This window comes from Suricata suricatta, chromosome 4 (assembly GCF_006229205.1).
Source record: "Suricata suricatta isolate VVHF042 chromosome 4, meerkat_22Aug2017_6uvM2_HiC, whole genome shotgun sequence".
NCBI lineage: Eukaryota > Metazoa > Chordata > Mammalia > Carnivora > Herpestidae > Suricata > Suricata suricatta.
The window spans coordinates 142,752,629-142,780,333 of NC_043703.1; the positions used below are offsets into that span (position 1 = coordinate 142,752,629).

The 27,705-nt window shown below is 40.7% G+C and overlaps 1 protein-coding gene across 4 annotated transcripts in view; it reads right to left on the reverse strand.

Moving 5' to 3' along the window:
• Positions 1–5,896: 5,896 nt before the first annotated feature.
• Positions 5,897–27,705, reverse strand: part of CLIP4 (CAP-Gly domain containing linker protein family member 4) — a 77,886-nt gene continuing 56,077 nt past the window's right edge. For 2 of the 4 annotated variants that reach the window (XM_029938018.1, XM_029938019.1), the window contains exons 12-16: positions 27,359–27,493; positions 23,998–24,121; positions 19,512–19,576; positions 13,878–13,950; positions 5,897–8,071 (exon numbers count right to left, since the gene is read on the reverse strand). In XM_029938018.1, the coding sequence (XP_029793878.1) occupies positions 7,750–8,071; positions 13,878–13,950; positions 19,512–19,576; positions 23,998–24,121; positions 27,359–27,493 (719 nt within the window). In that variant the 3' untranslated portion in view covers positions 5,897–7,749. The remainder of the gene's footprint in view (positions 8,072–13,877; positions 13,951–19,511; positions 19,577–23,997; positions 24,122–27,358; positions 27,494–27,705) is intronic. The other 2 variants (XM_029938021.1, XM_029938020.1) reach the window with 2 other exon arrangements.

Below are 27,705 nucleotides of genomic sequence, written 5' to 3' on the forward strand. Positions count from 1 at the left end.
ATGAACAGGCACAATTAGAGTTTAGAGAAGCCATGCTAATTAAGCCATTAGGTAGAAGAACTTACTTATACTCCATATCTATAAGGAAGCGCACCAAAAGTTCATGACAGTACTATTGGGAAATTGGCAATCTGTGAGGGGATGACCAGTTTAATATGTGGCACCTCAAAACTGTAGCAAATCAAAAGAGCGGGGATAAATTTTTCTTAAAGAGTATGATCTACTTAGTAGTCAGAAGACTGGATTCTCTCCCGCTGGTGAGGGTGTGAGTCCCAGCTCTCCGTGGGGCATCGGATCTGCCTGGACCTCAGAGCCTCCATGTGCAATGGGGAGAATGGCTTCCCTTCCTCGTTGCCCCTTGGGGAGATTACCGAGCGTATATGAGCACGGGCATGTCCTCCCATGCCTCCTCATGTCCCAAGTGATTTGGGCGGGGTGTGGGGAGAATCTCCAAAGTCGGAATGTGCCTCTGGGTCCCTGCCCTTGTACCCAGCCCTCTGGGCCTCCTGGTTCTCCTGTTTGTGCCACGTTTGGTTTCATCTGTGGCTTGTTCAGGAACAGTAGCAAGAACCTACTAGAGCTTAGTCCTTTCCAACTCAAAAGAGTATGAAGACTCTACCACACTTAGAACTCGGTCTAAATGTTAAAAATAAACACCGCAGAAAGATAGACATTTCAACAGTTTGAGTAATTTTTTAAAAAAACTTTCTAGCTTCTTCATATAATACTTGGCAAGTTCTATGGCCATAAAAGATGACAGAGCTGCAGATGAACTTTACTAAGAAATTCTAAGTGATACGGCTACTTTAATAGATTCTCTCCAGTAAGAGCAGGATTAACATTCACATGAGCTTTGTTCAGACTCCCCTTGATAACAGACTCCCCATGACAAGATTCATAAAACTGTATGAAGTGCGTTGTCAATCTGTCTTTAGCTAATGACTCTTTAAATGGGTCCCCGAAGAACATACAATTTGACTTTGCTAAGTTCACTGCAGCAGATGGTTGCCTATGTTGTGCGAACATGTGAAACAAAACCCAGCGTTCCCGTCATCCTCCACAGGATGCCCTAAAATAAAAGAGAATTATTGAGAACAAACAGTAACGCTTCTATTAAGATTCTGTTTTCCTTTGGTATCCTGAGTAGGTGTATTGAACTTTAAATGCTCTACCCAAGCACAAAGCTATTTTTAGCTCTAACTTTGAAACAGTTGGAAAAGTTCAGTATAAGAACAGATTAGTACCTACAATGGGGGGCGGGCAGGGCCAAGAAGGCACAGGAACTATAACCACAAAATGAAAGCAATGACTTCCCTGCTCTTCAGTATTCGGTAAACGTGAAACAAGTGTTACTCTTTCATGTGATGGTGCACTACCGGACTAACCTCAGGCCGCAAGCACCAAAGTCTGTATGTCGTGCTGGTCCAATGTCCGCTTCTCAGCTGCCTCTCTTGCACTATCCCCCTTACTCCATCTATCTACCAAGGCTACCGCCTCCTTGAAAGCAATTACAATTATTAATCCTGTCATCACTCCAACGCTCGCTCAGAGGCACATGTCCACTGGTATTAGTTGAAGGGCAGTCGTATTAAACGAACTCCCCCTAAGCCTCAGCAACTAGTGTATGTTGCTAGATACTAGAATAATTACATTTTAATATTTGCCAACAAAGATGAATATCAGATGATGATAATATTTTGGCTGGTTTAGCTCGCGGCGCCTCCCTGAGAGACAGCAGGCAGACGGGGCAGCAGCTAAGAGCCCAAGGTGCATTCACCCACCCCTGTGACTCAAGTGACGTGAACCCTCACTTGTTCATTGCACAGTATGAGACTTCAGCTCTGCGTAAGGCAAATGCAAACACCCGGCCCAAAATCTGTAGGACAGGACTGGTGTGTGGGCGCATGTGTGTGCTTTTCCTTAACTTTGACACCTTGACTCTTCATGCGTTGAGAGCCAAAGCCAATTAATTCAGTATGCCATATCAGCGATCCAAATTATGTTTAGTCTTTATACAGAAATAGACCGGAAAGAAGTTTAGTCTCAGCTCTGTTTATTCTTTCCATTCAAAGATCTCTTTAGCAAATCAGAAAATTTGCAAAGAAAGTTAACCAGTTTCTCAAAAGAAACAAAGCTGCAGGACTACGAGAACCGTGTTCTTTGTATGACTGTCATGCCTTAGGGGCCGCACCTCTCGTTTCTCTTATGTCTGCTACAATTGCAGACTTACAGACAAAGTAAAATCATAAAACTTATCTTTGAAAGGTTCTCTGCTGCCACACCTGATATTTCATGATAGGTCTGCTGCACTTCCTGTCCACCGTCAATTTGCACCTGCCACCCTCCACTCCCAGAGCCACAGAATGAAGCCCAGAATAAGCCACAAGTTTGGGACCAGGAGGTGTCTGTGAGTCAGGCAGGCCCAAACAAGTATGACATGGAATTTACTGATAACAGGAGTTCCTCTCCCCACTACAGAGGGTGGGACAGAATCCCCCTTTTCAGGTTCATAGACACACCTACTGTGACTAGGCAGCAGGTGTTTGAAACCGGTTGTAAATAGTCCAGCTTCATGGTGCATCCAGAAGTAGGGACTCTCCAGAGAGCCAGTTCAAATGTTCTACCAAAAAAGGATATTGTGAACTCCGCAGGCAAGTTTTTCTACATTTTTAGTGCCTCTAATCCTTGAGAGAAAAAAATGTAAACCCTTTTGCATTATTTCAAATAATATTTATATAGTATTTCATAGTTCTCAGAAGAAACAGAATATTATTAAAGGCAGATTCTTTTTGCACACATAGGTATCGGGAGCAGCTGGTGAAGTTTCATACAAGAGAGGAACCTGGTGCCCAGTATCACACTGGGCTCTCCTTGGTCACACACCAGGCAGTGTGCAGTGAGGCCTCCTGAAACTGCTTGTGATTTCTCTATTCCCTAAACTCTATTCCCTTCAAGAAAGGGGCAGGAACATTTAAGAAAATCGCAATCTTTTTAACTGATACGTATAACCTTTTGGAATTCTTATTAGAAACTTGCTTTCATTGGCAGGCTCAATAAAGGAGACGAGAGTTCTTCACTTTACTCCCCTTCTTTATTGTCTATATCGCAAAATCCACTTTCCCTGCCATCAGTATGGGACGTTGTAGCTATGAAAATTCATTTTAAAATCCATCTTAGGATGTTTTTTTCCAAAGATACTGGAGAGTAACACTTCTCCTTCATCACGAGAACTGTCAGGGGCTGCCGATACCAGTCATCCTGTGGACCGAGATTTAAGCTGAATCTCAGAAGTCATATTTAGAAAAAGAATAAACAGAATGCTTGAAGCTCTGTGTGTCATTTTAACATGATTTGTTTCTTTGTCAGTCGATCTGATTTTCTGATTTGTTAGGTGAAGAATAATTCGTTCAGACCTCAAGAAGGTAAGTCTAGTCCGAGGAAAGCCAGCCTGGACTATTGGGCTGGAGCTGAAAGAACTTAAGCTCTAGGAGATTGGTTCGGGTCAACGAAGACATAGCACCTGAATATGTACACTTCCTACGCTCTAGAAAGGCAGAAAATTCAAATTCAGTGCAGTCCAAGTAGATTTCTGAGACTATTTAATTTCATCTATCCAATTCAAACAACTGACAAAACACCCAATCCCAAGATCGTGCATGTGGGCAAATACCACGGTATCTACCGAAGCCGCACACCTGTCTGTTCATTCAGGATTTTAGAGCCGAATTTAAGCCAGATTTGCAAGCATTTTCTTAAATGACACTAGTGATCTTTAGGAACAGATTCCATTGTAAGCTAACACCTCATTTTTTACTAACCTAATTCAGAACTCCTTGCCCCCCTCACATCCCCACGAACACCCCACTGCCCTGTCTGCACGGTACATGGTGAAAATGTTGAGGCCTGCCGCTGCTTCAGCATGAAGATTCCACTCACTGTAAGACAGTCTAAAGGAAGAAGAGGAGAAAAGGTTTCCACACCTCTTGGTTCCTTCTCCTCCAAGGGAGAGGCCATAAGCAGAAAATCAGCTTCATTTCTACTGAGCATAATGAAAATAGTCACGTGAGTAACATGTGCCCATCAACCCTAATTCTTTTCCCTCCTGAAAAAAGGAGCATTAGCAAAAATTTGGGGAGAGGAAATTCTTTTTGCCTATGCAAAAGCATCATCTTCTGCTTATAATAAAATCCTAACATGTCCTGTTTAACTTTCAGCCTCCAAACAAGCATCACTAGGAATGTCCATCATCTATTCAAGCAGCTTAATGTGTGACATTGTTTGTAAATAAGGGCTTATGTGTCAAGGAGTATTCTTATATAATTGCTAAAAAATATATGTGATGACGTGAGTTTCCTATTAACTACTGTATTTGTACTAAAGCATAGTGAAAAAAAGGGCATGAGGAAAAATAAAAAATTCTCCTCCTGGCTTGTAATGTGGTGATACGTGTTATGTCTCTGAGTCAGTCATGTAGATAACGACTGTCCAGTGAGTAGTTACAATTATTAGATCTAGTCCTTAATTAAGAATGATGCTTAACATATTGGGTCTCTAGCCGTAAGTCAGTGTGGCTTAAACAATATTATCACATACTCTAAATGGATAGGTCTGAAAGGAAAGTCTGAAATAAAAACATCTGGCAGCAGAGACCAACTCAGTACCAGACCACATATATTACTACATCCTCTGAATTGCCATCCTCTCAAACTTGACATTCAAAGTTAGCCGCAGAGAAAACACACCTGCAGGTGCCTCGGAGACCCTGTGTTGTTTCTCCCCTTCTCTACCCAGCACCTGGCATCTGTCTATCTCCTGCAGGTCACTGTTTGGGGGGAAAGCTGGACTACCATGAAGCTAGCCTTTCTTGTCCTCTTTCCTTCCTTCCCCAGCACAGTTACCTGTTCCGTGGCCTGGTCTCTCAAGGCCACCGGTCTGAAGCCAGCTAGATAATATCTCTGCTTTGAACCATCGACGGCCTTCATTGCCTCTGTGCATCCAACAAGGATTCGCTGAACACCCGCTAGGCGCCAAGCATTACTCCAGGTGTCAGGGATAAAGCAATGAACTGGTCAAAATCCACCCCTCCATCTAGCCAGGGAAGAGAGAAATAATGCTCAGCAAAAAGTTTAGCATGCCCAAGGACGGCAAATGCTAAGGAGAAAAATGAAACACGGGAGGGGCATATGTAGTTCCGGAGAGGAGGGCGCAAGGCACTCAGAACAAGACTGCGATGTCTCCAAATACTGAGTCAGCAAACGTCTGCATCAGAACACTTAGCACTTAAAAATATTCCCACCAAGTTACCCTAAAATAAAAAATAAAGGTTTTTAGTAGAATGTAAGTAATTATTTGTATGTTTTTAAAATCCAAATTCAAAATATTCGATTCTACCCTAAAAAAAAATGAAATCCCACTGGTATAAAAGAAAGTTAAACAATTTTAGAAAGCTGTAGAAACCTCTTTCTTCTCTTAAATGGCCTCTGTCCTTCAAAATAATACAGTAGGAAGGTGGCTAAAAATATAACTTTACTTATTGAGTAGAAAGCATACTTTTTTTTTTAATTTTTTTATTGTGTTTATTTTGAGAGAGACAGAGTCAGAGCATGAGTGGGGCAAGAGCAGAGAGAGGAGGAGACACAGAATCCGAAGCAGGTTCCAGGCTCTGAGCTGTCAGCACGGACCCAATGCAGGGCTTGAACCCACAAGCCCTGAGTTCATGACCTGAGCTGAAATCGGAAGCTTAACTGACTAAGCCACCCAGGTGTCCCAAAAGCATGATACTTTTTAAGACACTAGAGGGATGGGACAAACCCAAGTCACTGTGGAGGATGACACCCGTGTGCTCTGAGTCACCAAGAGAAGGGGCCGTGCGCGACGGGTAAATGACAAGATAACATTCCAAAACCAAAACAGCTTCCCTTTTTATTAATGCTCAAGAATTGAACTGTGAATGACATTTAATAAGCAAAACACAAATGAAAACAACTAACCTGTACGTATATGTAACCATACACATTGTGAGGATTTAATAATCCTAATCTATGAGAACAACGGTTTCTCTGACCTTAGTGTTGGCATTACTGTTTCTAACTTAGAGTGTTTCATGTTTAACAGGAAGAATTACAGACACCCACGTTCAGAGCAGTCATGAATGTCATATGAAGGTATAAAGAGTTTTAAAGAAATAAACTGTATAATAAAATAAGTTTACTTTTGAATTGCAATACACGCATTTTCTTTAATCAATAAAAATATTCCTTGATTATAAAGCAGCCATACTTTGCAAATGTATATCAGGAAAATAGCTTTGGCAATATTTGAAATACCACACATTTTTTAAAGGCAGCAAAGCAACAGAATTTAGATTTTAAATAGTATATTGCAAAATACTTCAACGTATTATTATTTCTAAACACAAAGCGAGCTCCGTTCTAAAGGATACTTTAATCTTGTAAACTGTTCCAGTATTCCTGTGTAGCTTAAAGTCTAAATATCTACAATAAAAGATAAATCTTTACACACAAAGGACATAAATGTCAATACATATCCACCACACAAATGTTTTGCATTATATCACTCTATTTTGAAGGCTAGTTTGTTAACATGTGCTCAAAAAGAAATCTAAAAACCTGATACCGTGATGGAGTTTTGTAACAGGCTGAATTCTGCAATGACTGAAAATATAAACATGGCAGTGATAGCAAACACAACGTCAGTTTTATGAACAGAACCAAAAAACATCGAGAAACTATAACCGTTTAAATGAATAACTATTATATGCTTCCTAGCACATCTTAATTTACTCTCTTCTCTTAAATATAGTATTTTCTAAATGTTTTTCATATCCCAGGGAGGAATAATGGCAAATCCTCCACATTGATGAAAGTGCGTTATGTTTTAAAAGTGCTTCGTGTGTGTGTTTTAGAGACATGTCCAGAAAGGAATCAGACAAGCATGTGCAAAGAAATCCAATTCCGACTTGAAGTCATAAACCTAATGATGGGATTCTGGAGTTCAGCTGGAGAGGCAGTCGCCAGCACAGAAGAAACACCTGTGATTACACACTTTGCATAGAGGCAAGGTCAGAAAGGGGCCCCCAGTTCGTCAGCTGGTTCGAGACCCGGGGGAGGGAAGAACTGCTCCAAAACTCCCATCTCTTCACCTGGCAACGGGTGGGAGGCTCAGCTCAGGAGCCTCCAAGGCCCACGCCTCCGGGGCTGCGGCCGATCTGTGGATGCGGCCTTACCGGAAGGGCTCTCACCCAAACGGATGAAAACTACACTAATCACAGAGCTGCTCTCCTCTCCTTGCCTTTCTTGGTACGGGAAGGATAAGCCCAAAAACGCTTGACAGAGAAAGGCCATGCGAATGTCAAATGTTAACCAAAGCCTGTGAAAACCCTCACCACTATGGCATATGGAAAATCCAGCATTGTGTGCAAAAATGAAATGGAGTCAACAACGTTGCTTGGTTGCCTAATGGCATCCTTTTTTCCCCTAAGTCTCAGAATGTTCTTAGGCCTCGTTTCAAAAGCTTTTTAAAATGCTTGTGTTGAACTTGTTTTAAGAGAACCGTGATGCCTACAGTTCAGACTGCTTTCTAAAGGGGTCTCTCTGGATCCTTAGAATGGTTTCTAGGAAGGTAGCTCTTTTCAAATCTAGAACAATGGCTGGATAAACGAACCATTTGCTGTGGACTGTTTCTCCTATGTACGACGTGCGCTCACTTAATACTTTGGCAGAAGTTAACTCAACAGCTCTCATCCACAAGCTTTGACCCGTTTATTCCCCGGTAGGTTACTCTGCTCGGCCTGACTAGCACTCCATGGTTTGGCTTACAGGTGAAGTAACGGGTGTCTCCCACCGCTCCGTCGTTCTTGCCCTTGGCGCTTCGAAGCTCCAGTCCCAGCCAGATCCCGGAAGCAAAGTCCGTGGGGCCCACGTACCTAACGGTCCCCATCTCGTTGGAGCTCGTGAGGAGGACCTGGGAGCCCTCGTGCAGCTTCACGCTCCCTTCCACGCCGCCGGCCGTGGGGGCCCCGCTCCAGCTGCGGCGCAGCGCCGGCTTCCACCTGCGGGAGGGGGAGGGGAGAGCAGGGGAGAGGTCAGTCCGAAGGCGGCGCGCCCTCTGTCACACGCTGTCATCTCCGCGCCCCCCCCCCCACCCGCCGGGGTCCCTGTCCATTCACCGGCTGCCTTTATTCTAAGTGGCAATATTAGGATGTGCTTTTTGTTCAATAGTCAAAATGTTTTTCTCTCTTGGCTATTTTAATACTACCCTAAAGTATATTTCCGATTTCACTAGACGAGGCCCCTGGAGGGCTCTGTTGGTTAAGCATCCGACTTTGGCTGGGGTCATGATCTCTGGGTTCGTGGGTTCAAGCCCGTCGTGGGGCTCTACGCTGATGGCTCAGAGCCTGGAGCCTGCTTCCAATTCTGTCTCCTTCTCTCTCTGCCCCTCTCCCACTCACCTCTCTCTCTCTCTCTCTCTCTCTCTCTCTCTCTCTCTCTCCCACTCTCCTCTCTCTCTCTCTCTCTCAAAAATAAATATTAAAAAAATTTTAATAAAAAAAGATTTCACTAGCAATTTCTAAAAATACACACACACATACACTTTCTGTAATAGCAACTAGAAAAAAATACACTTATAACCTATTTAACTGCTTATCAATTATCAAAGCAAAAAAATTTTTTTTAAAAAGAACCTAGCATTAGCACTGTAGTAAATTAAAATGACCTTTTATTCACTTTTTAAACATTTATTTACCTGAAAACAATGTTTAAAAACTGCTGTTCTATAACTTCATAAGATGTATGTGTATCTTCTATGAATGAACTCCAGTCACACCGAAGGCTTTACCACCCTCCTTGCCATAACAGCAAGGAGGGTCTTAGCCTCCGGGAGGACAACTCCTCTCCTTCGCTCTAGAAAACATCATTTATAACGGGCTGCCTCGCAGTGCCGCCCCCAAGCTGCCCGGCAACAAAACCCCGAGCACCCACACCCACACCGGGAGCCCAGCCAGGCCTCCAGCCGGCACTGCCCCAGAGTTGCCTCCACCGCCACTGGGAAGTAACTGACCTGAAACTCACTCAGTGCAAATGCCACCAACGTCTTGTCCCCTGTGACCCAAACAGTTTTCCCAATACCAGCACCAGCGGAGTCTCCCGTCCACGACCAGGTCTCCTTCAAAACAAACACTTCCCCGCCCCCACGGCACAGACCGCGCAGAACCTGCTCCCAAAACTGCACAGGGCCGGATTGTGAGCAGAGGCCGGGTCCTACCTTTTCTCTGCTACATTTCATGGTCTACAGTTTCTAATCTGCTATCACACACGACGTCCCATTCCCTCCCATTAACCACCTGTAAGAAAGGATGAGCGCTCAGATTTTATGGGTAAGAAAACTCAAGTCCAAAGACTTGTCCCAAGCCACACTTGCCACTACATGACAGAATTCCAGTTAGAAAATATGATGGGGAAAAAAGTATTCTTTATCATGTCAACTGCACAAATAACAATGATAAAGTTAGCAAAGAATACCTTGCACCTGTTAGCAAAAGCATAAGCCTTTGCTGAAGAACAGACAAAAGACAAACAAAAGAGCTTTGTTCCTGGAGAGAAACATGTAGGCGTCAGTTCTCCCCAGATTCTTCCCCAGAGGGACACTGGCGGCACCCGCACACAATCACTCCAAAGTTCACACAGAAAGGCCGTGATCACTTCCTGAGCACCCACGGCATGCCAGACACTTCCCATTCGTGATCCCCCTCCCACCTCACCCAAACCACTGACCTACAGATTATCTCCCTTCGAATGGAAGGGAAATCAAAGGCTCAAAAAAAAAATTAAGCTATTTGCTTAATTAATGATGAGGAGGAGGAGAGATTGGGGCTCACATGCAAGGTGGTCCAGGCACCAAGGCCAGGCTCTTCCTACCACGAACGGGCGTTCGTAATTAAGACAAAGTTAAAAAGTAACACAGCAAAGATTTGCAGTGCTGTCATGTTAAATTCTAAAGTTACAATAATTAAAGTAAAGAGGCTCTGGCACAGGAATGTACTTTTTATAGGACACAGAAAAGAAACTTTAGAAAATACACATAATTTTTTTTCTTATGTGATTAAAAAGGAAAACTTCACATCAGTGGGACAGGAGTAAACGTTCAACTAGGGGTGTTGTTAAAAGTCATCTAGGGGAGGGGCGCCCGGCGGCTCAGTCAGTTAAGCGTAGGACTTCGGCTCAGGTCATGATCTCATGGTTTGTGAGTTCGAGCTCTGCACTGGGCTCCGTGCTGACAGCTCAGAGCCTGGAGCCTGCTTCGGATTCTGTGTCTCCCCTTCCCATGTGAATGCTCTCTCAATAATAAATAATGACATTAAAAAAATTGCTAAGTCATTTAGGAGAAAAAGAATATAATTCTTAAAACATTAAACAAAATTTTTAAGTCATCTAGGAAGCAAAGAAAATGATTCTTACTACTCACTAGATGTTAAAATAAAATCCAAATAAACTAAAGAGCTAAATACATGAATTAGAAAATAGAAAAGCACTAGAAGAAAATAGAACTGGATATTTACTTGAACGCACACAGACACAGGTGGGAAGGGGCGGAGACAGATACATGTATATAAAGTGTGGCATCTACTATGAGCTAACTTATGATTCTTTAGAATGTATTTTTATGCCATAAAAACATTTCCGTATCTGTTTCCATACAGTCTTTAAGACCTTACAAAAACCATACTAAGGAAATCTGTTAAAGAATGGGGAATTTATTAGGGGAAAAAGCTCTCCAAGGGTATGTAGAGTATGATTTGTCCAACTTTATTTAAAATTCAAATACATTCTTTTTTTTTTTAATTTTTTTTTTGTTTTATTTATTTTTGATACTGAGAGAGACAGAGCAGGAGAGGGGGAGGGGCAGAGAGAGAAGGAGACACAGAACTGGAAGCAGGCTCCAGGCTCTGAGCTAGCTGTCAGCACAGAGCCTGATGCGGGGCTCGAACCCACGAACGTGAGATCTGACCTGAGCCGAAGCCAGAGGCTTAACCGACTGAGCCACCCAGGCGCCCCTCAAATACATTCTTTATTGGGAAAGTATATACCAAATAGGAGGGATAATCTCCTCGACGTGATAAAATTCCAGATGATCTGTATCTGCACTTAGCTTTTTATAATTTTTCAAATGTACAAGCTACTGTCATAATCAAAAAGGTTTTGAAAGAAAGAAGTAATACATGAATTCAAGATCTGAGCCAAAAATTCATGGTTTGGGTAAAGACTTAACACTCTAAGAAGAATGATTTGATTCACGTTATGTTGAAGTTCTAGAAGCTCCGGGAAGAGAAAGACTTGGAATCACAGAACATTTCAGGGCTCTGTTTACTCACTCAAAAACATTAATTGACCACGTATGAAATGGCAGGCCCAGGGCTGGGTTCTAGGATTTGTGCATAATAATCAGGAAAATGTTACAAATACTGCAATAAAGATTGTGTACAGTGCAGAAAGAGCACAAAAGACAACCTGTTCTCCCTTACGGGCCAGGGAAGATACCTCAGTGAGGAAGTGACATGTTAGCCTACTTCTGAGGAAATCACCACGAGGGTGAAGTCAGGAGAAACAGACAGGAGCTGTGCCTGCCGGCAGGACTTTACACGCTGGGCCAGCGAATGTGGGCTTCGTTCTGGGTTTGAGAATTGAGCTTCAAGGCGCGGGCAGAAAATGCAAACGGGTGATGTGAGATAAAGGAACATGAGCCAAACTGGATTACAGGAGTTCTGCCTGAAGACATTCACATTTGAGCTGACCCCTAAACCGTGTTGACCGGCTGGACTCCACAGACGGGACAGGCTGTGATAACATGGAGACGAGCTGAAAGAAGCTGGCAGGGACAGGGACGAGTGACAGGAGACAGATGCAGGCGGACGTGTCGTGACTACCAGGTCGCTGTGGTGCCCAGTTCAAATCCCAAGCCCCCTTTCCCTCTACCCCCATTCTTGGGGTAGAGAATTCTGAAGACAGAAGAATTCCCTCCCCCCCCATCATTCTGTCCCCTGAATGACATGCATTCATCACTGTCCTCTCGATAAACGACGCAGAAAAACAGATCCTGTTCCCTTCTTCTTACTTCCTCTCTCGTGTGCGGCAGGCATGTCCTTTGCCCAAATCCTTCAAGTTTCCTCCCCAGGAATTTTCATCATCTCTACATTTTCCAGGTTTCTTCTGAAGTATCATTTATTTCCATATGAATAAATAAGAAAATGGTAGTGCGTGGGCAAGCTCAATAAACTCATTTTTCAACCCACCATCTTTAGAATACATCATGCTTCCAGCCTAATAACGCTCAACACCCAACCAACTCTGCGCCCACAGAAGGTCATCCGTCACCCTAATGTCCCCCCTCCCAGGATCAGAGACAGGGCTCCTAGTACCCGTCAACACCCAAAGTCTTTCTTCTGTTGCTTAGAATAGCAACCACCAAATACTTTAGTCGGTACTCTATAAGCAAAAATACATTATTTTAAACACTGATTTTATATCCTCACTAAAAGTGTACTTCTCTTTTTTTTTAAACAAGTACCTGTCTTAATCTGTACAAGTATCCGTAAATTTTCATTTCTTTTTATTTTTCTAGAAAACAAAGAGAAGGATGGGCTTTCTCCCCTCACGTCAGACACTATCCGGTGCACAACCACACCTGCTGCACAAGCCCGTGGCTCCGACTTCCCCTCCTTCCCTCTCTCCCCCCGCAGCGTCGCACACGGCCTCTGACCCCCCCTCGCCCCCGAGGCCTGCAGATCCAGGCGGCCTCCTCCTGGCATTTCTTCCACTCTGCCTGCGGACCCTTGGACGTCTCCAAGAAACTGGAGCACAGAGTCATGGCCCTCAACTCTCTCAGCTACTCAAGCGAGGCGACCAACTTCAACATTCTGAAAGTTGGTTAAGGTTTTGTAGAAAGAGAAACCCTGGCCACTTCTGCTTAACAATACCTAGCAGTGTCTTGGGACAATCAAGGTTGACAAGTGAAGTCTCAGATCCTTGTGACACGCCCAGTAACTTTTCGCCCAGATTATTATAAAATCCACCTGCCTGGTGCTCAGCCGACTGCCACATTCCAACGGCTGGGCTCCATTTCTAGTGGCTTCTAGAGCACCACTTGTAAGCAAGGCTGTGCACTTCCCTATTCAGCCAGCCCGTCCTACCCCCTCGCCACTAGATTAACTGGAAGAATTTAAAATGAAAAAAAAAAAAAAAACCCCAAAAAACTCCTTAAACCATTTGATCTAGAAGAGGCTCCTATTTCTCTAAAACTAAAAAAAATTTCCAAAAGTGCCATAAAAATACTCAGGGGAGTAAAGTGGGTTTGAAGGAAATAAATATAAATGAAAAAGAAAAACAGATTCCAAAAAGAAACAACCACAACAAAAGCATTTTGAGCAGCATACCCTACTAGAGGAAGTAGGAGTATTTTTCAAAATAGCAGGAAGATCGCCTTATGTAGATAGACCTGACATTTCTTTCATGTGTTGCCGAAAATACTAAATCAAATCTCTGACTAATTAAGTAAACAGTTTAAAATCAATCCACCCTATTCAACGGTAACACAAAATGTAAATTCCTCTCACTCTTATTAACGGTACTAAACCCTCTGAAAATAAATTCAGCACACCACTCTCCGTCACCGCTGACATTTTTAAACGAGCTTGGGAGGGTAGGTGGGGGCGCTTTTCTCAATACACGCATCACACCTTTTCTCCTAAGTGCTAGAATTCTACCGAGCAGTGTAAAAGATACAAAATCTATTTTCTTTCTTCACAGAATCCTGTCATGTTCATCTTGAAAAGTGTTTTTCTAAATCTTCTTAATACTCACTTGGCAAAAGCATTTCTTCTGTTAATCTCTTTTTGGGAAGAAGCCGAAGTCGTACTGAAACTTCTCCTAAAACCTAAATGTCAAAGTTAAGGTCAAAGAGAAAAGATAAATCACACGTTTGCAGTCCTCATTAAAAGCTATCTTTTACCATTTCTTCCATAGGCGTTCTAGTCTACCTCATGTTTCTTTGGAAACAGAAAGCAAAGAAAGTAAGTACATAACAGAATATAACAGTGGTTTAGATTTTTTGATGAACTTTTATCTTACCTTTCTCATCAAACTATGCATATTTGTATAAATAAGATCATGACATTACATTTGGAGGTTTTTACTATAAAATTTCTTAAAAACCAAATAAAATTGCATAATGATAAAGCTGAATCTTTTTATTCTCAACTATTATCATCTTGGTAAATGATATAAAAGGATAACATGGTTTAAAAACACTATCACTAAATATATTCCGTTTACAGAATGCTGAACAGTAAGTTTCAGAATTTATGATTCTTGGCATCCCCAATGACAGAACTATTAAAAAAAAAAAAAAGATTTCATGAAAGTTACATTCTTAAAAAGAGGTTTTTAAAAAAGAGTAAGATTTCCAGTTCTGGAAAGTTATGGCAGACCAGATGTGCTGAATGAATCTCTCAGTTGAAGTGAATATAATTTCCAACAACTATACTTTTAAAAAAAATACTACTGAGCTGATACAAAGGCAAATTTCAAAGAGACCAACAACCAAACAGAGGTACCATGAGAAGTAACCACGCACCAAAGCCATCTATCACCTTGTGCCACAGGATTGCCACTAAATTCTAGAGGATTCTGCCTTCTGCCTCCTGGCCGCAGCAGAGATGGGAAAGGGCATAAAGCCTGGGGCCCAAGAAGATGGGGGTTCTAACGCAAGACTCTTAGTTATAACATGGATGCCAACCAGCTCACCCTTAGGGTAAAGTTAAATGAGAAACAAAATGAAATATCATCTGACAAAGATAAAACAAAGTTAACTTGTGTCAACCTTAGTGCTCAGAAGGTAGCAAAACTTTCTCCCTTCAAAATTTGCGATAAGCCAAATTTTATCTATATAATAAAAAGAAAAATTGCAAGGACTGTAAATTAAAGTAGTCCCCAGTTGTCAGTGCCTCCAGGGGGCAGAAGTAAACACTATCTTCTCTGGAGGCATCAACCCAGGCCTCAAAGAATTCCCGTACATTAAATTCTGAGTAAAACAAGCATCTCACAAGAATAAATTACAAAACTCACAAGTAAAGAAAGTATGGTAAGTTAGACTCATAGAAACAGATGGCAGAATCAGACACAGACTTCAGATAGGAAACTACTTAACAGAAAAGATAACAATATTTCAAATGTTAAAAGAGATAAGAGGAAATAACAAGTGAAAATAAGTGACAACAAAACAGACTTGTGAAAAGGAAACAAGAAATGAACATTTTATAACTAAACACTTTGTGGCTGGATTAAACAACATAATAAACATGGCTGAAGAGAGAATCAGGAAACATGAAGATAGAACTGAAGATGTCTAGATGTTCAGAGAGATCAAAATGTGAAAAACGTGAAAGATGCACTGGAAAGTCTACCACAGGACTCATCAGAGCTTTCAAAGGAGATAATAAAGAGGAAGAAGGAGGAGGCATTTTTTAAGTATACAGACAAGAGTTTTACAGAATTATCAAAGACAGTAATTCCCAAATCCAGGAAGACCCATGAGAGCAAACCGGATAAAAAGAAATCTCCATCCAGACACATCATAGTGAAATTGTACAACACAAAGGAAATAGAGAAGATCTTTAACAGCAGTCAAAAAGAAAGACGAATTACCTACAACAGTATAGGTTAAACAGACTCGCAGACTTCCCCAAAAAAGTGACAGAAGATAGAAAACAGTAAATTTATGTTGTCAGTTTGCAGAGAGAAAACATCTCTCAAACTCAAATTTTTACCAATTTTTAGTTTTACCCAATAAAACTATTATTAGAAAAGACAAAAACCGAGAGGCACTTTCTAAAAGAAATTTCAAAAAATATACATGTGGTAGGAGTGGAATATCCCAAGTTAAGGTTCTGAAGATTAATGACACCGGCACATATGTGAGCAAATGTTGGTTATTACAAATTATATAATATTGTTATAAATGTTGATTATTAATGATATTTAAAAACTATTATAATAGGGGCCCCTGGGTGGCTCAGCAGATATGTCTGACTCTTGATTTTGGCCCAAGCCATGATCTCACAGTTTTGAGACTGAACCCCACATAGGGCTCTACACTGGGCATGGAGGCTGCTTGGGATTCCCTCTCCCTTCTCTCTCTGTCACTCCCCTATTTGCTCGCTCTCTCTCTCTCTCTCTCTCTCTCTCTCTCTCTCTCTTTTTCAAAGTAATAAACTTTTAAAAAACGATTATAATAATGCAAAATTTGTAGGGGAAATGAAGTAGATGAATAACTCAGTTTCTAAGGATTTTCTATCTTTGGGAAAGAGTGCACATAGTGATTAATTTTGGACTTTGCTAAGTACATACATCAAAGCACCTATAGGAATTTTAAGAAGTATGTTCCGAGAGTATAACTTTCATTCAAGTAGAGAATGGAATGAAAAAACAGAGGAGGTAGAAACATGACTAAAATAAAGCCAAGAAAGAAAAACAAGTATAAAAACTGAAAACAGCATAAATAAATCCAGATATATGAGAACTTATAATAAATGTAATTAGGTGAAATGCTCAGGTTAAAAGGAAAACATTGTCAAACCAAATTTTTTAACAAGTGAAATCCAACCATATTGTACTTAGAAAATATTCCAAAAACATAGGATATAGAAAAGTTACAAGACAACTAATAGAAAAAGATATATAAGTAATATCTGACCAAAAGAAAGCTGATATAAGGTAAGAAGAATTCTTTAAAAAGCAATACCATTTACATTAACACCAAAAAAATGAAATATATAGGTATAAATCTAATAAAACACTTATAAAATCTATATGAGAAAAATTATAAAACACTAATAAAAAAATCAAATAAGATCTCAATAAATGGATTCAACGTTCATGGATAGGAAGACTCAATACTGTTAAGACGGTAGTTCTTCTCAATTTGAACTATACAATTAATGCAATCCCAATCAAAATCCCAACAAATTATTTTGTAGATATCAACTTAATTGGAAAGTATATATGGAGAGACAAAGGCCCAGAATAACGGCATAATATTGAGGAAGAAGATCATGAAGACTGACACTACTATACTTGAGGAATTACTATAAAGCTGCATTAATTAAGACAATGTGATATTAGGGAAAGATAATAGATCAGTGGAACAGAACAGAGTGCCCAGAAACAGACCCACACAAATAGTTAACTGATCTTTGACAAAAGAGCAGATGCAATTCAATGGAGAAAGGATAGACTTTTTAACAAACAGTCCTAAGATATGGAAAGAAGAGGGAGGGAGGGAGAAAGGAAGGGAGGGAGGGAGGGAGAAAGGAAGGGAGGGAGGGAGGGAGGGTTCCAGACAGACTTAACACTTTTCACAAAAACTACCTCATTGGATCATAGATCTACATGGGAGACACAAAAGTATAAAACTCCTAAACAGATAACAAAGGAGAAAATTAGGATGACCTTGAGTTTAACAATGACATTTCAGATACACCACCAAAAGCATAATCCATGGAAAAAAAAAAAGGTAACTTGGACTTCACTAAAACTAAAAACTTCTGCTCTGGGATAGACTGTTAAAACATTCAAAAGACAAACCACACACTAGAGAAAAGATATGTAAAACACATTCTGATAAAGGTCTAGCATTCAAAATATATATTTAAAAAAAACACTTAAAACTCAACACTAAGAAAACAATGAACACACTTTTAAAATGAGCAGAAGACCAGAATGAACAATTCGCCAAAGAAAATATACAGACGGCAAATATATGCAAAGACCCCCAACTATGTCATCAGCTGAATTGTGCCCCTCCCACTCCCAATTCATGTGTTCATATGTTGAAACCCTAATCCCCAGAGCCTCAGACTGTGACTGTAGTTGGAGACCAGGCCTTTAAAGTGTCAATTAAGTTAAAATCAAGTCATATAGGTCAGCCCTAATCCATGACCGGTGTCCTTATAAAAAGAGATTAAGATCACAGACATATATAGAGGAAAAGACTATGTTAAGACATGGGAGGAAAACCACCATCCACAAGAAACTAACTCTGCAACACCTTGATTTTGCCTCCAGAATTCTGAGAAAACAAATTTCTGTTGTTCAAGCCACACTGTCTGTAGCACTTTGTTATGCTAGTGCTAGCAAACAAATACATCATACACCATCAGGGAATTTCAGATGGAAACAAAACGAGGTACCACTACACACCTATTAGGGGTGAAAATCCACTAAGCCATAAAATTAATCTCAACAAATATTTAAGGACTGGTATTACACAAATCACTCTTTCACAGATGGTTATCTTATGGAAAAACTGAAATTAGATCCTTATCATACACAAAATTAGAGGTGAATTGACAAATACAAAAAGCAAAAATATACACTTTTAGAAAGCAGTGTAGGTAAATATCTGTGTTAGGTCTATTTCAAGAAAAGATTTCTTAAGATAAAACATGGAAAACATAATGGCTTGCTATTTTGACTACTTAAAATTTAAGTATTTCTGTTTACCAAAAGACACTGGACAGGCAAGCAAGATGTTCACAACACACAAAACTAGCAAAATATTAATATCCAAGGTATATAAAGAAACCTACAAATGAATAAGAGAAGCCAACCAAAAGAAAAATGGGCAACAGACTTGAACAGTTACATCATAAAGAAGGAAATGGAACAGGCTCATAAACATGAAAGCAATGAGGCTTGACCTCATTTGTAATCTGGAAAAACGCACGTTAAAGCCACGAGATACAATGTGAATCCATCAGACAGGCGAAGATTTGTGAATCAAATCATTCCCAAAGGACGAGTGTTGGGAGGTTAGGAGCAGCTGACGCCCTCATCCCTGCTCATGACCACGTGCATTGCCAACAGTCCGGCGCTGCCTTGGAAGGCTGAAGACATGGATAGCCCACGCCTAGTAGTCCTAGAGAAACTTCCAAAAATGTGTACAATAGTCCAGTTTGTAACAGTAAAAACAAAGATACAATACCAATATCCATCAAATATAGCAAAAATAATATATTTTAACAGAACACTAACAAAATAGCCAATGACAACAAATACATATATATTTCCTAATATATATTATTCATTAATATATCTCTATATGTCTCTCACTATATATTTTTATATATATATGTACATATACAAACACATATATGTGATAAAGATATAAAACACATCAAGGGAATAATTAACATAAAGTTCAAGACTCATAACCTGAGGACAAAGGGAGGCAGAGGAGACTGGGGGACACTGGAGGTTCCCCCAGGACAGATCATCTCCGGCTAGCAGATGGGTAAATGATGTTTGCTTTATTATTACATTAACTGTATAAATACATTTATATGCCCTTTTGAATACACAAGTGCTTCACAATAAAAAATTTTCAATAAATAAAACCGAAGGAACAATTAGTAGGAACATAAAATCGTGTAAACTCACCAGGATAAGAATGACTCTGTTTACGTGAGGAAATTTCTGAAAGAGTATCCATGGAGTCTGTGACCCTGTGAATAAAACACATACCGCAAACCTCATTGGAAGAAGGAGCAGGTCTTCAGGTTTCAGACTGGCTCCCGAAGGAGGTTTTCACACCAACAGTTACTTCCTACTTCACCATTCAACAAACACGCATTGAGCATCTATTAGAAGTCAGAAATGAACCTCAAGCTAGCATCGGATACAGGCAGTGATAAAACAGAAGACCCCTTGTTGTTTAAAGATTGTTAATGAAGAAAAAGTCAACTTAAAAGTGAATTCACTTAAAATAGAGACCTGACTTTATTTCTCTGGCACTTTATCTTCAAAGATGAAACTAAACAATATGAAAATACATTTGTTTCATATTAAATTTAACAAATGTTCAGAGTTGTAAAAACATCACATTTTTAAATTGAAAATCCAGTGCTGATGCAGTCTGTGTATGTATGTGATCTTCTGATAAAACTGCACGACCAAATACAATTCGACGCCTCTTACTTTCTATTTGACCCCAAGCCCAACCCTAAAGGTAACTTTCCTGACAGGACTGTATTTTTTGATATTCAAATCATTATTTTTAAAAAAGCCAATCCTAACAGTCTCATTTTCTTTCAGCTGTTTACTGACCTAACCCGCAAAGCCTTCTTTCTGTCAATCACTTCCTCTAGGACACTTGGGCACCATCAAGAAATTCTGCAACTCTCACAATATTTGCAATTCCAGCTTGCAATTCACATGCATCGTTTTTACATGACATACACACTACAGCAATCAGTGAGAGGCCGTTGAATGCAAAGACTATGACTTGATTGATGAAGAGGACAGATAATTAGGTGGTGAGGGGTAGTTGAGAAGAACTTAATTCTAAAAGCGATCAGTTCATTAATAATAAGCACCTAATGGTGAGACCTAAGAGTAAGAAAATACTGTGATGATGAAGACCACTCAGACAAAAAACAGGGAGGTAGGCAGAGGAGACCGGATCTAGTCGGGAAATTTTCTTAGAATTTCTGCAAAGAAATAGGTTGATTTATATGTTAATGGAAGAAAAGGTATTAACTAAGTGAAAGCTAGGTGATAGCAGCAGGCTAGAAGCACAGGAAATAACATGTGCAAAGATTTTCAGACAGGAGGCACATTCTTCTTCATGGAAAGGGGTGGGAGGGAAGCCGGCTACAGTCTGGGAGGAGTGAAACTGTGATTGGTCACTACTTTATTAAGACTGTCCTCAGGCAGGCCCTGGTTCAAATTTCTTTCTTCTTGAAGATCAGTGTCTTTAAAGAGCTCCAAAGCTGGTTTAAATTAGAAATTCCTCAAAATCAGGGACCATGTCTGTTTTATTTGCTTATAGAATGCCTAGCACAGCACAAAGTGCTAAAAGACACTTAATAGTATTTGATGATGATGAATGAGACAATCAGAAGATGACAGGAAGACAGCTGGATTGAGACAGCAGTTCATTTAGAGAGAGCCCCGTATCTTCTAAGAAGAGGGGGGTGCTTTTTAAATGAATCACCTTAAAGAAGACCAAATGGAAGGCTAGAAAGCAAGTGGAAAAAAAGGTAAAAACTGCGTGTTACATAAACAAAGCAAGAAAAAGAACATGAGACCATGAGAAAGAAAGTGGCTTCACAATATAAAGGGGGAAAACACTGTTACAGCATAAAAAACAACAATACTGCACTAGATTTGGTCAGTATCTACTGTGCCCAAAATATGCCCAAATATGTCCTCTGGGCGGTCAAACATAAAATGAAGAACCCTGGTCCTCAGGACTAGGAGACAGAACTTGTAAGAGACAGTACCAATGTGTTAATGGAGATTTGTCCAAGGTAATGAGAGAACCCGGGGCACCTGGGAGGGCTCAGTCGGTTAAGCATCGACGTCAGCCCAGGTCATAATCTCACAGTTCATGGGTTCAAGCCCTGCATCAGGCTTTGTGCTGACAGCCTGGAGCCTGTTTCAGATTCTGTGTCTCCCTCTCTCTCTGCCCCTTACTCACTCACACGCTGTCTCTCTCTCAAAGATGAAACCAAAAAAGAAAAAGAAAAAAAAAAGGAATAAGAGATCCCAGAAGACTATGGACTTACTATGGATTTTACCCTAAATGAATCATAATTAAGGTACTGGCCCTAAAGAAAGGCACCAACCCTCTTTTACTCGTTACAGGGTAGTGGTTAAGAACACACAGTCTGATAGTAAACCACCCGGGCTCAAATCCCCACTTGAAAGCTGTGCGCGCGCCTGCCTACTTCCCTGTGCCCTCTTGGCCCCACCTGTGAGCCCACCTGCACGCCAGGCATGCGGCAGCACCGGACCCACAGGGAGCTGCAGAGCAGGGAGAGCCCTAAGCTGTGCTGACCCAGTGACAGAAGTACTGTTCACTGGCTAGTATCTCTTTTTCTTTATTTATAAAGCACCTACCAAAAAATAGCAAACCATCTAAAAGCAGGGGCTTCGGAGCAACAACAACAAGATAACAAACCCAGGCCAGTCCTGCTCTGTCATTAACTAGTGTAGGAGAGATCAAAATGAGCCACTCCCAAACATGCCGCCCCGCCATCAGGATTATTTTGAATTAAAGACATTTGAGAATCAACGAATGCAGCAAGAGGCTTTCTCTGAACTCTCCTTATCTGCCCAAAACAGGTGCTCCAAAAGAGGACTGGACTGTCAGGTGTGCCCTCCCCAAGCTACTTCAAGCTGGGAAGGCTCACATCACAGGGGAGGAGATGGGAAGTTAACACCACACCCAGACAGACGTGGTCACAAACTACCATACCTCCCACCCAGTTTCCTAAGGGCTCCATTATCTTTCCTAAAAACCACCTGCCCTCCCTGCAGTGGCCTTTCTCCTTGTAAGGTGATCTAGAAACTCTCTAATCCCACCACTCCTTTGGGTATTCACTCCTTTCTATGGTGCCCAGGTGCTCGCAAATTTAAATGTAATAAATTTGTATGCCTTTTCTCCTGGTAATCTCTCTGTTGTCAACTCAATTCACAGACACCCCATCCCACCCCCCACTCAGCTACTGACCCTAAGAGGGTAGAGGAAAACTTTTCTTCCCTACGCAAACTATATGACTTTAGCTAAGTCACTTTATCTCTTAAGACTTCCCTTCATTGGTAAAATAAAATAATCACAATACCTTACAGCTCACTGAGTTTGAAATATGCATCTAAAATACACTGTACAGAGCCCACCATTCACTAAATGCTCAATAAATTTTTGTCATAGTTACTGCTATTTTCCAGCTTGCTTGACCAAATACTTACTAGGATCAAACGAAGCAACATTTAATTAAAGATACTACATAAACTGCAAAGCATTATATATGTTCAATACTCTACTGCCATAAATAATAAGAAAAAATTATATCCAGTACATCAAAGAAGGAAATTAATATAAAAATTATATGTAATTATTAAGAGAAACAACAAAATGAGGAGGAAAAGAGACATTAAAAACTATAGAATGTGCCAGGACGTGGTCACACAGTCTAGCTAGTAGGGCACTAGACGGGACTCTTGGGATGTCCATTCTCATGAGTGTGATTACACCACACACGTTATTTCCTATTTAAAGATTAGTATCCCATTGCCCGTCTACTGAAAAGCATGCTAAGCCAACTTCTTTCAGCACATAAGTCATTTCCCATAATGGTACCTGGAATTTCACAAGGACTCATTTCTGCTCAACTTATTTTTTTTTAAGCCAGAGTAAGCGGCCACAAAAGTGAACCATTTTAAGGAGAAACACCGAGGAGGTATATTATATATAAATCCTTAAAGCTTCACTTCCCCCAAAGATCTACTGCCTATCTATTTTTGAAAACTAAAGAAATCAGAGGAAAAAGCCATTTTGGTTCCATTAGGTTCGTAGGAGAATGAATGGGGTGCCTGCTGGCAGGAAATTTAATGTAGTTAGGATGTGACTGAAGCAATCAGAGAGCATTTTTACTTTTGTTTGCATGACAGATTAAGCTTGCTGCTCTCACTGTTCTTAGCAGCAAACGCCACTTCTAATAGCCTACACATACTCATAGGGTTTGCAAATGAGGAATAAAGGAGGGTTTTAAAATTGCAAATCCTCAGCAAAGCAAATTTAGCTTTCCATGAGCCTTCTCTCTGAAGAAGGTGGTTGGTTAACCCCTTAGAATACACGGGCTGTAGTCGGAGCGGTGCAGGTCTTTAATACAAAACAAGGACCTCTTGCCCCCTCACTCCGTGGGAACACAACAGAAAGGCAGCCGTCTGTGAGCTGGTAAGTGAGTCCTCACCAGACACCCAAGAGGGCAGTGCCTTGATCTCAGACTTCCAGCCTCTAGACCCGGGGACAATAAATTTCTGTTTATGAAAAAACAAAAACAAACAAAGAATTCTCCCTATAAACCACTGCAAATTACAAAAAGGCCTTGTGAATAAACATAAATGCCATCTTTCTCACCTCTGCACCCTGGATGGTGGAGCGAATATTCCGTATCTTGGAGAACAACTAAAATACTGCACACCTCCGACTGAACCATCATTCTTGCCATGGGGCTTCTCAAGCTCTATACCGTACCAATATCCTACAACAAGAACATCGAATTTTAAAAGCATCTGCACTTTATCCAAAATTGTTATGCTATTATAAAACCCAAAGCCTGGACGGCTTGACATGTTCACATATGACCAAAATGATGGAAGAGCATCATGATCACTGAGCTTTCAAATGATAACATTTGAAAAGTTGAAAAAATAAACAGGAAAACATTTTACAAGCCGAATTATGGAGCTGTATGTTAAAGGAGAGAGAGAAAGGACACAAATTTGGCCCAAATTAGCTATTATGCAAGTTGTGTATAATCAAAATATATCTAAAAGCTATGAAAAAGAAACCATCCTTGACTCAGGAATACGGTGTGTTTAAGAGAAGCACAGCACAGAAAACACTGAACTGTCTAAATCATAAAAGGAACATACAGTCTTTTCATTTTATCCTCCCAGCATTGTGCCGCCACAAACAGTTCTTAAATAATTAAAGAAGGTCAAAAGTACTACAGAAAATACAACTAGACTTCATGGCGACTCATCTTTTTTTTCCCCCAGCCAGGGTAAAAAGAAAAGTCATATTTAACCTTAGTGAAAAGATTTAGATTGCCTAGTAGTAAGAATTCTCTAAAAGGCTTTTAAGTATGTAAAAGGGCCCACTCTGAGGAAAATTATAGGACCTTCTTTTCTAGAGAGCCTAAAGGTAAAGCAGTGAGGTTGCTTTTAGTGTGGTAAGAATTACATAAATGGACATATACTCCTGGCCTAAGTATAGACATGTATACCCCTAGAATAAGGATTCTCAAGTTGAGGGTACCTCAAGACCAGTTAAAAGTGTCTAATGACTTAGGGGTGCCTGGGTGGCTGAGTGGGTTAAGCATCTGACTTCCGCTCAGGTCATGATTTCATAGTTCGTGGGTTTGAGCCCCACGTTGGGCTCTGTGCTGACAACTCAGAGCCTGGAACCTGCTTCAGATTCTGTGTCTCCCTCTCTCTCTCTACCCCTCCCCTGCTTGTGCTCGCTCAAACACTCTCTCTCTCTCTCTCTCTCAAAAAGAAATAAACATTAGAAAAAATTGTAAGTGTCCAATGGCCCATTTGTTTTTATTTAAAAGAAGAACACAGTAGTAATTGCCTTTGGTCTCTTCCAATCAGTATCAAATAAAAAAATAAAAATACAGACATTGAGAGACTTACTGAGAATTAAAATACAAAAATATTGTTTCTTTCAGATTATGAATTCAAAGAGCCAATATCCCTTAAAAATAACCTATAAGTTCTTCAGTCTTTTCCTCTTAAGTTTAAAAAGATGACACTTGAGTCCATTTCTGGATAGTTTTGTGTTGAAAAGACTAACGTGTGACCACTGTCTCCTGTACTTAAACAGTGTGCAAGTACAGAGTAATGTGTGCAAACCTGCTTAGCCATACTCATCCTCTGGGAAGAGGGCATCACACTTCTGAGTGTCATGAACCAGGGCTGTCAAGCTGCCATTTTTATTTCTCTGAGTGTCACCGTTAGTGCTCCCAGTTTAATATACCAAATAATGGCGACATGTTTACCATACGACTCTTGAAAATGTGTAACACACCACAGAAAGACATTATGACAAGTGCCAACAATTGTGAGTACACGCTGTCTGCAAGTGGTATGTATCGCTTCCCATTCAAATGGCAATTTTCTTTCCAATAACAAAGATAAAGAGACCAAAAATGATCTTCAGGTCCAGATCTTAAAATCTATAAAAAGCCTCAATATTAGCACTGTTCCTTAGAACTTATTTAAATTTTGATGCCATAAGAAACAAATGCTACTTTCTAAAAAGACAGACTGACTTTAACAGAAAAGTTTCCAACTTCCATGTTTTCTTATGACTTCCCAAATTTCTAAATGCTTAATATCAGGAATTTAAAAATTAAGAGTCAATGGAAAACAGTGACTTGTAGCCAGTGAATCGAACCATTCTAACCTTGTTTAATAGAGAGAAAGGGAACTCCAAAGACATGGAGATTGTGGAAAAAATACCCTACTTTTGGGATTCTTAAGTTTTTATTTGAGAACTATATTAAGACCATTCTAACTAATCTCAATTACTACCTGGAGACCTATGAGAGACATGAATTATACAACACATAGCCCATCTCAAATCAATTAGCTGGATTGCAGTTAGAGCAGTATAATGAAAAAGCCTGTGCGGGAGACAATCCTCCCTGGCGCGCTCACGTTTCTGCATGTTTTAGGAACAGAGGCGCTGTGCCTTTCCCTGGGTGTCCGCACAGAGGACAGCCTCGGAGGGCGGAGACCGAGTGTGCGCAGCCGGCCCGCACAAAGCACAGGCATGCTTGTCTAACACCGAGGTTCGGTCCCTTCCGCTCAGGGCCCTTCTCCTGTATCATAAACCACTGGGGGTGCTGGTGTCACTCCCTGGGAACGGGACTCCGGGAGCAAGTGCAAGAAAACGCTGACCCACTGGTTTCTGCCACGGCTGTGAGGATGAAAGGCCTGTGTCTGAATCGGGAGTCTAATGTCTTCCCTTAGCGTCTATGAAACGGTGGCCAGCTAACGTGTCAAAGACACAGGTCGGGTAAAAGCTCAGATCTTTCAGTTCTTGACAGAACACTACAAACTTAAAATCAATGGTCTAGGTAACCTTTTCCTCAAATGCTGCAATGCCACCATGTGTCAAAATAGCATATTGCCATTTAAAACATACACGGTTTCATTCAACTGGCTTCTACATTTGAAATTGAAATCACTGAAAATGCAAAAGAAAGCTAATCTTTGCTTTTGGAAACACAATATTAAGTCTAGGTTGGAAATGAATATATGAATACACAAACGTGTGTTTTTAAGGTCCCAGGGCGCACCGAAGCGTTTTCATCTTCCTTTGAACCCTGTTGTTGGCTTCCTCTCCAAGCCACTCTGATAAATGCTCCATGACGTGAACTCATTTTAAGATTACCCTCGGCAAATATCTAATCCTAATATTTTCTCTCTGTTATTTAGCACGCTTGGCAATCAGGGAGACTGGAGTTGGAGAATAACAACTAGTTTTAACACCAGACAATTTAAAACACAGCTGGCAAGGAAAATTTATGGACAATAGTCAACCTGAGCACAGACAGTCCGTGGTTTTATCACTATATTGCTTTCTTAAAGGTGCCAGAGCTGTTAATCGAGAACTCTCCACGGCTAAGTTTTGCCCCCATGTAAACTTTTACACCTCTTGCATCCTAAAGCACGCAGCGTGAGCACAGAACGCACGGACCAGTCACCTGGAGCAAAGTTCGTTGTCCCGAAGAACTTAATGACGCCAATTCTCTGGCCGACCACCAGCACGCGATCTCCCAGGTGGAGCTCTCCGGAAGAGCGGCTGTTATTTGCTACAGATGCTGCTGAGGAATTCAAACCTGTTTAATTGGTTGGTGGAGGAAGGGGAAAGGGGAGGAAAAGCGCAGGAGAAAAAGCAACGAGGTGGGAAAAAAAACAAACAAACTCAAAAAGCATATAAGCCAAAAAATCACTACGTATTATTCTAACCAGTCTTACTAGGTGGATATTTCAACATATGACACCTTTATTTTTCTTTAAATTTTTTTAATGTCTATTTTTGAGAGAGAGA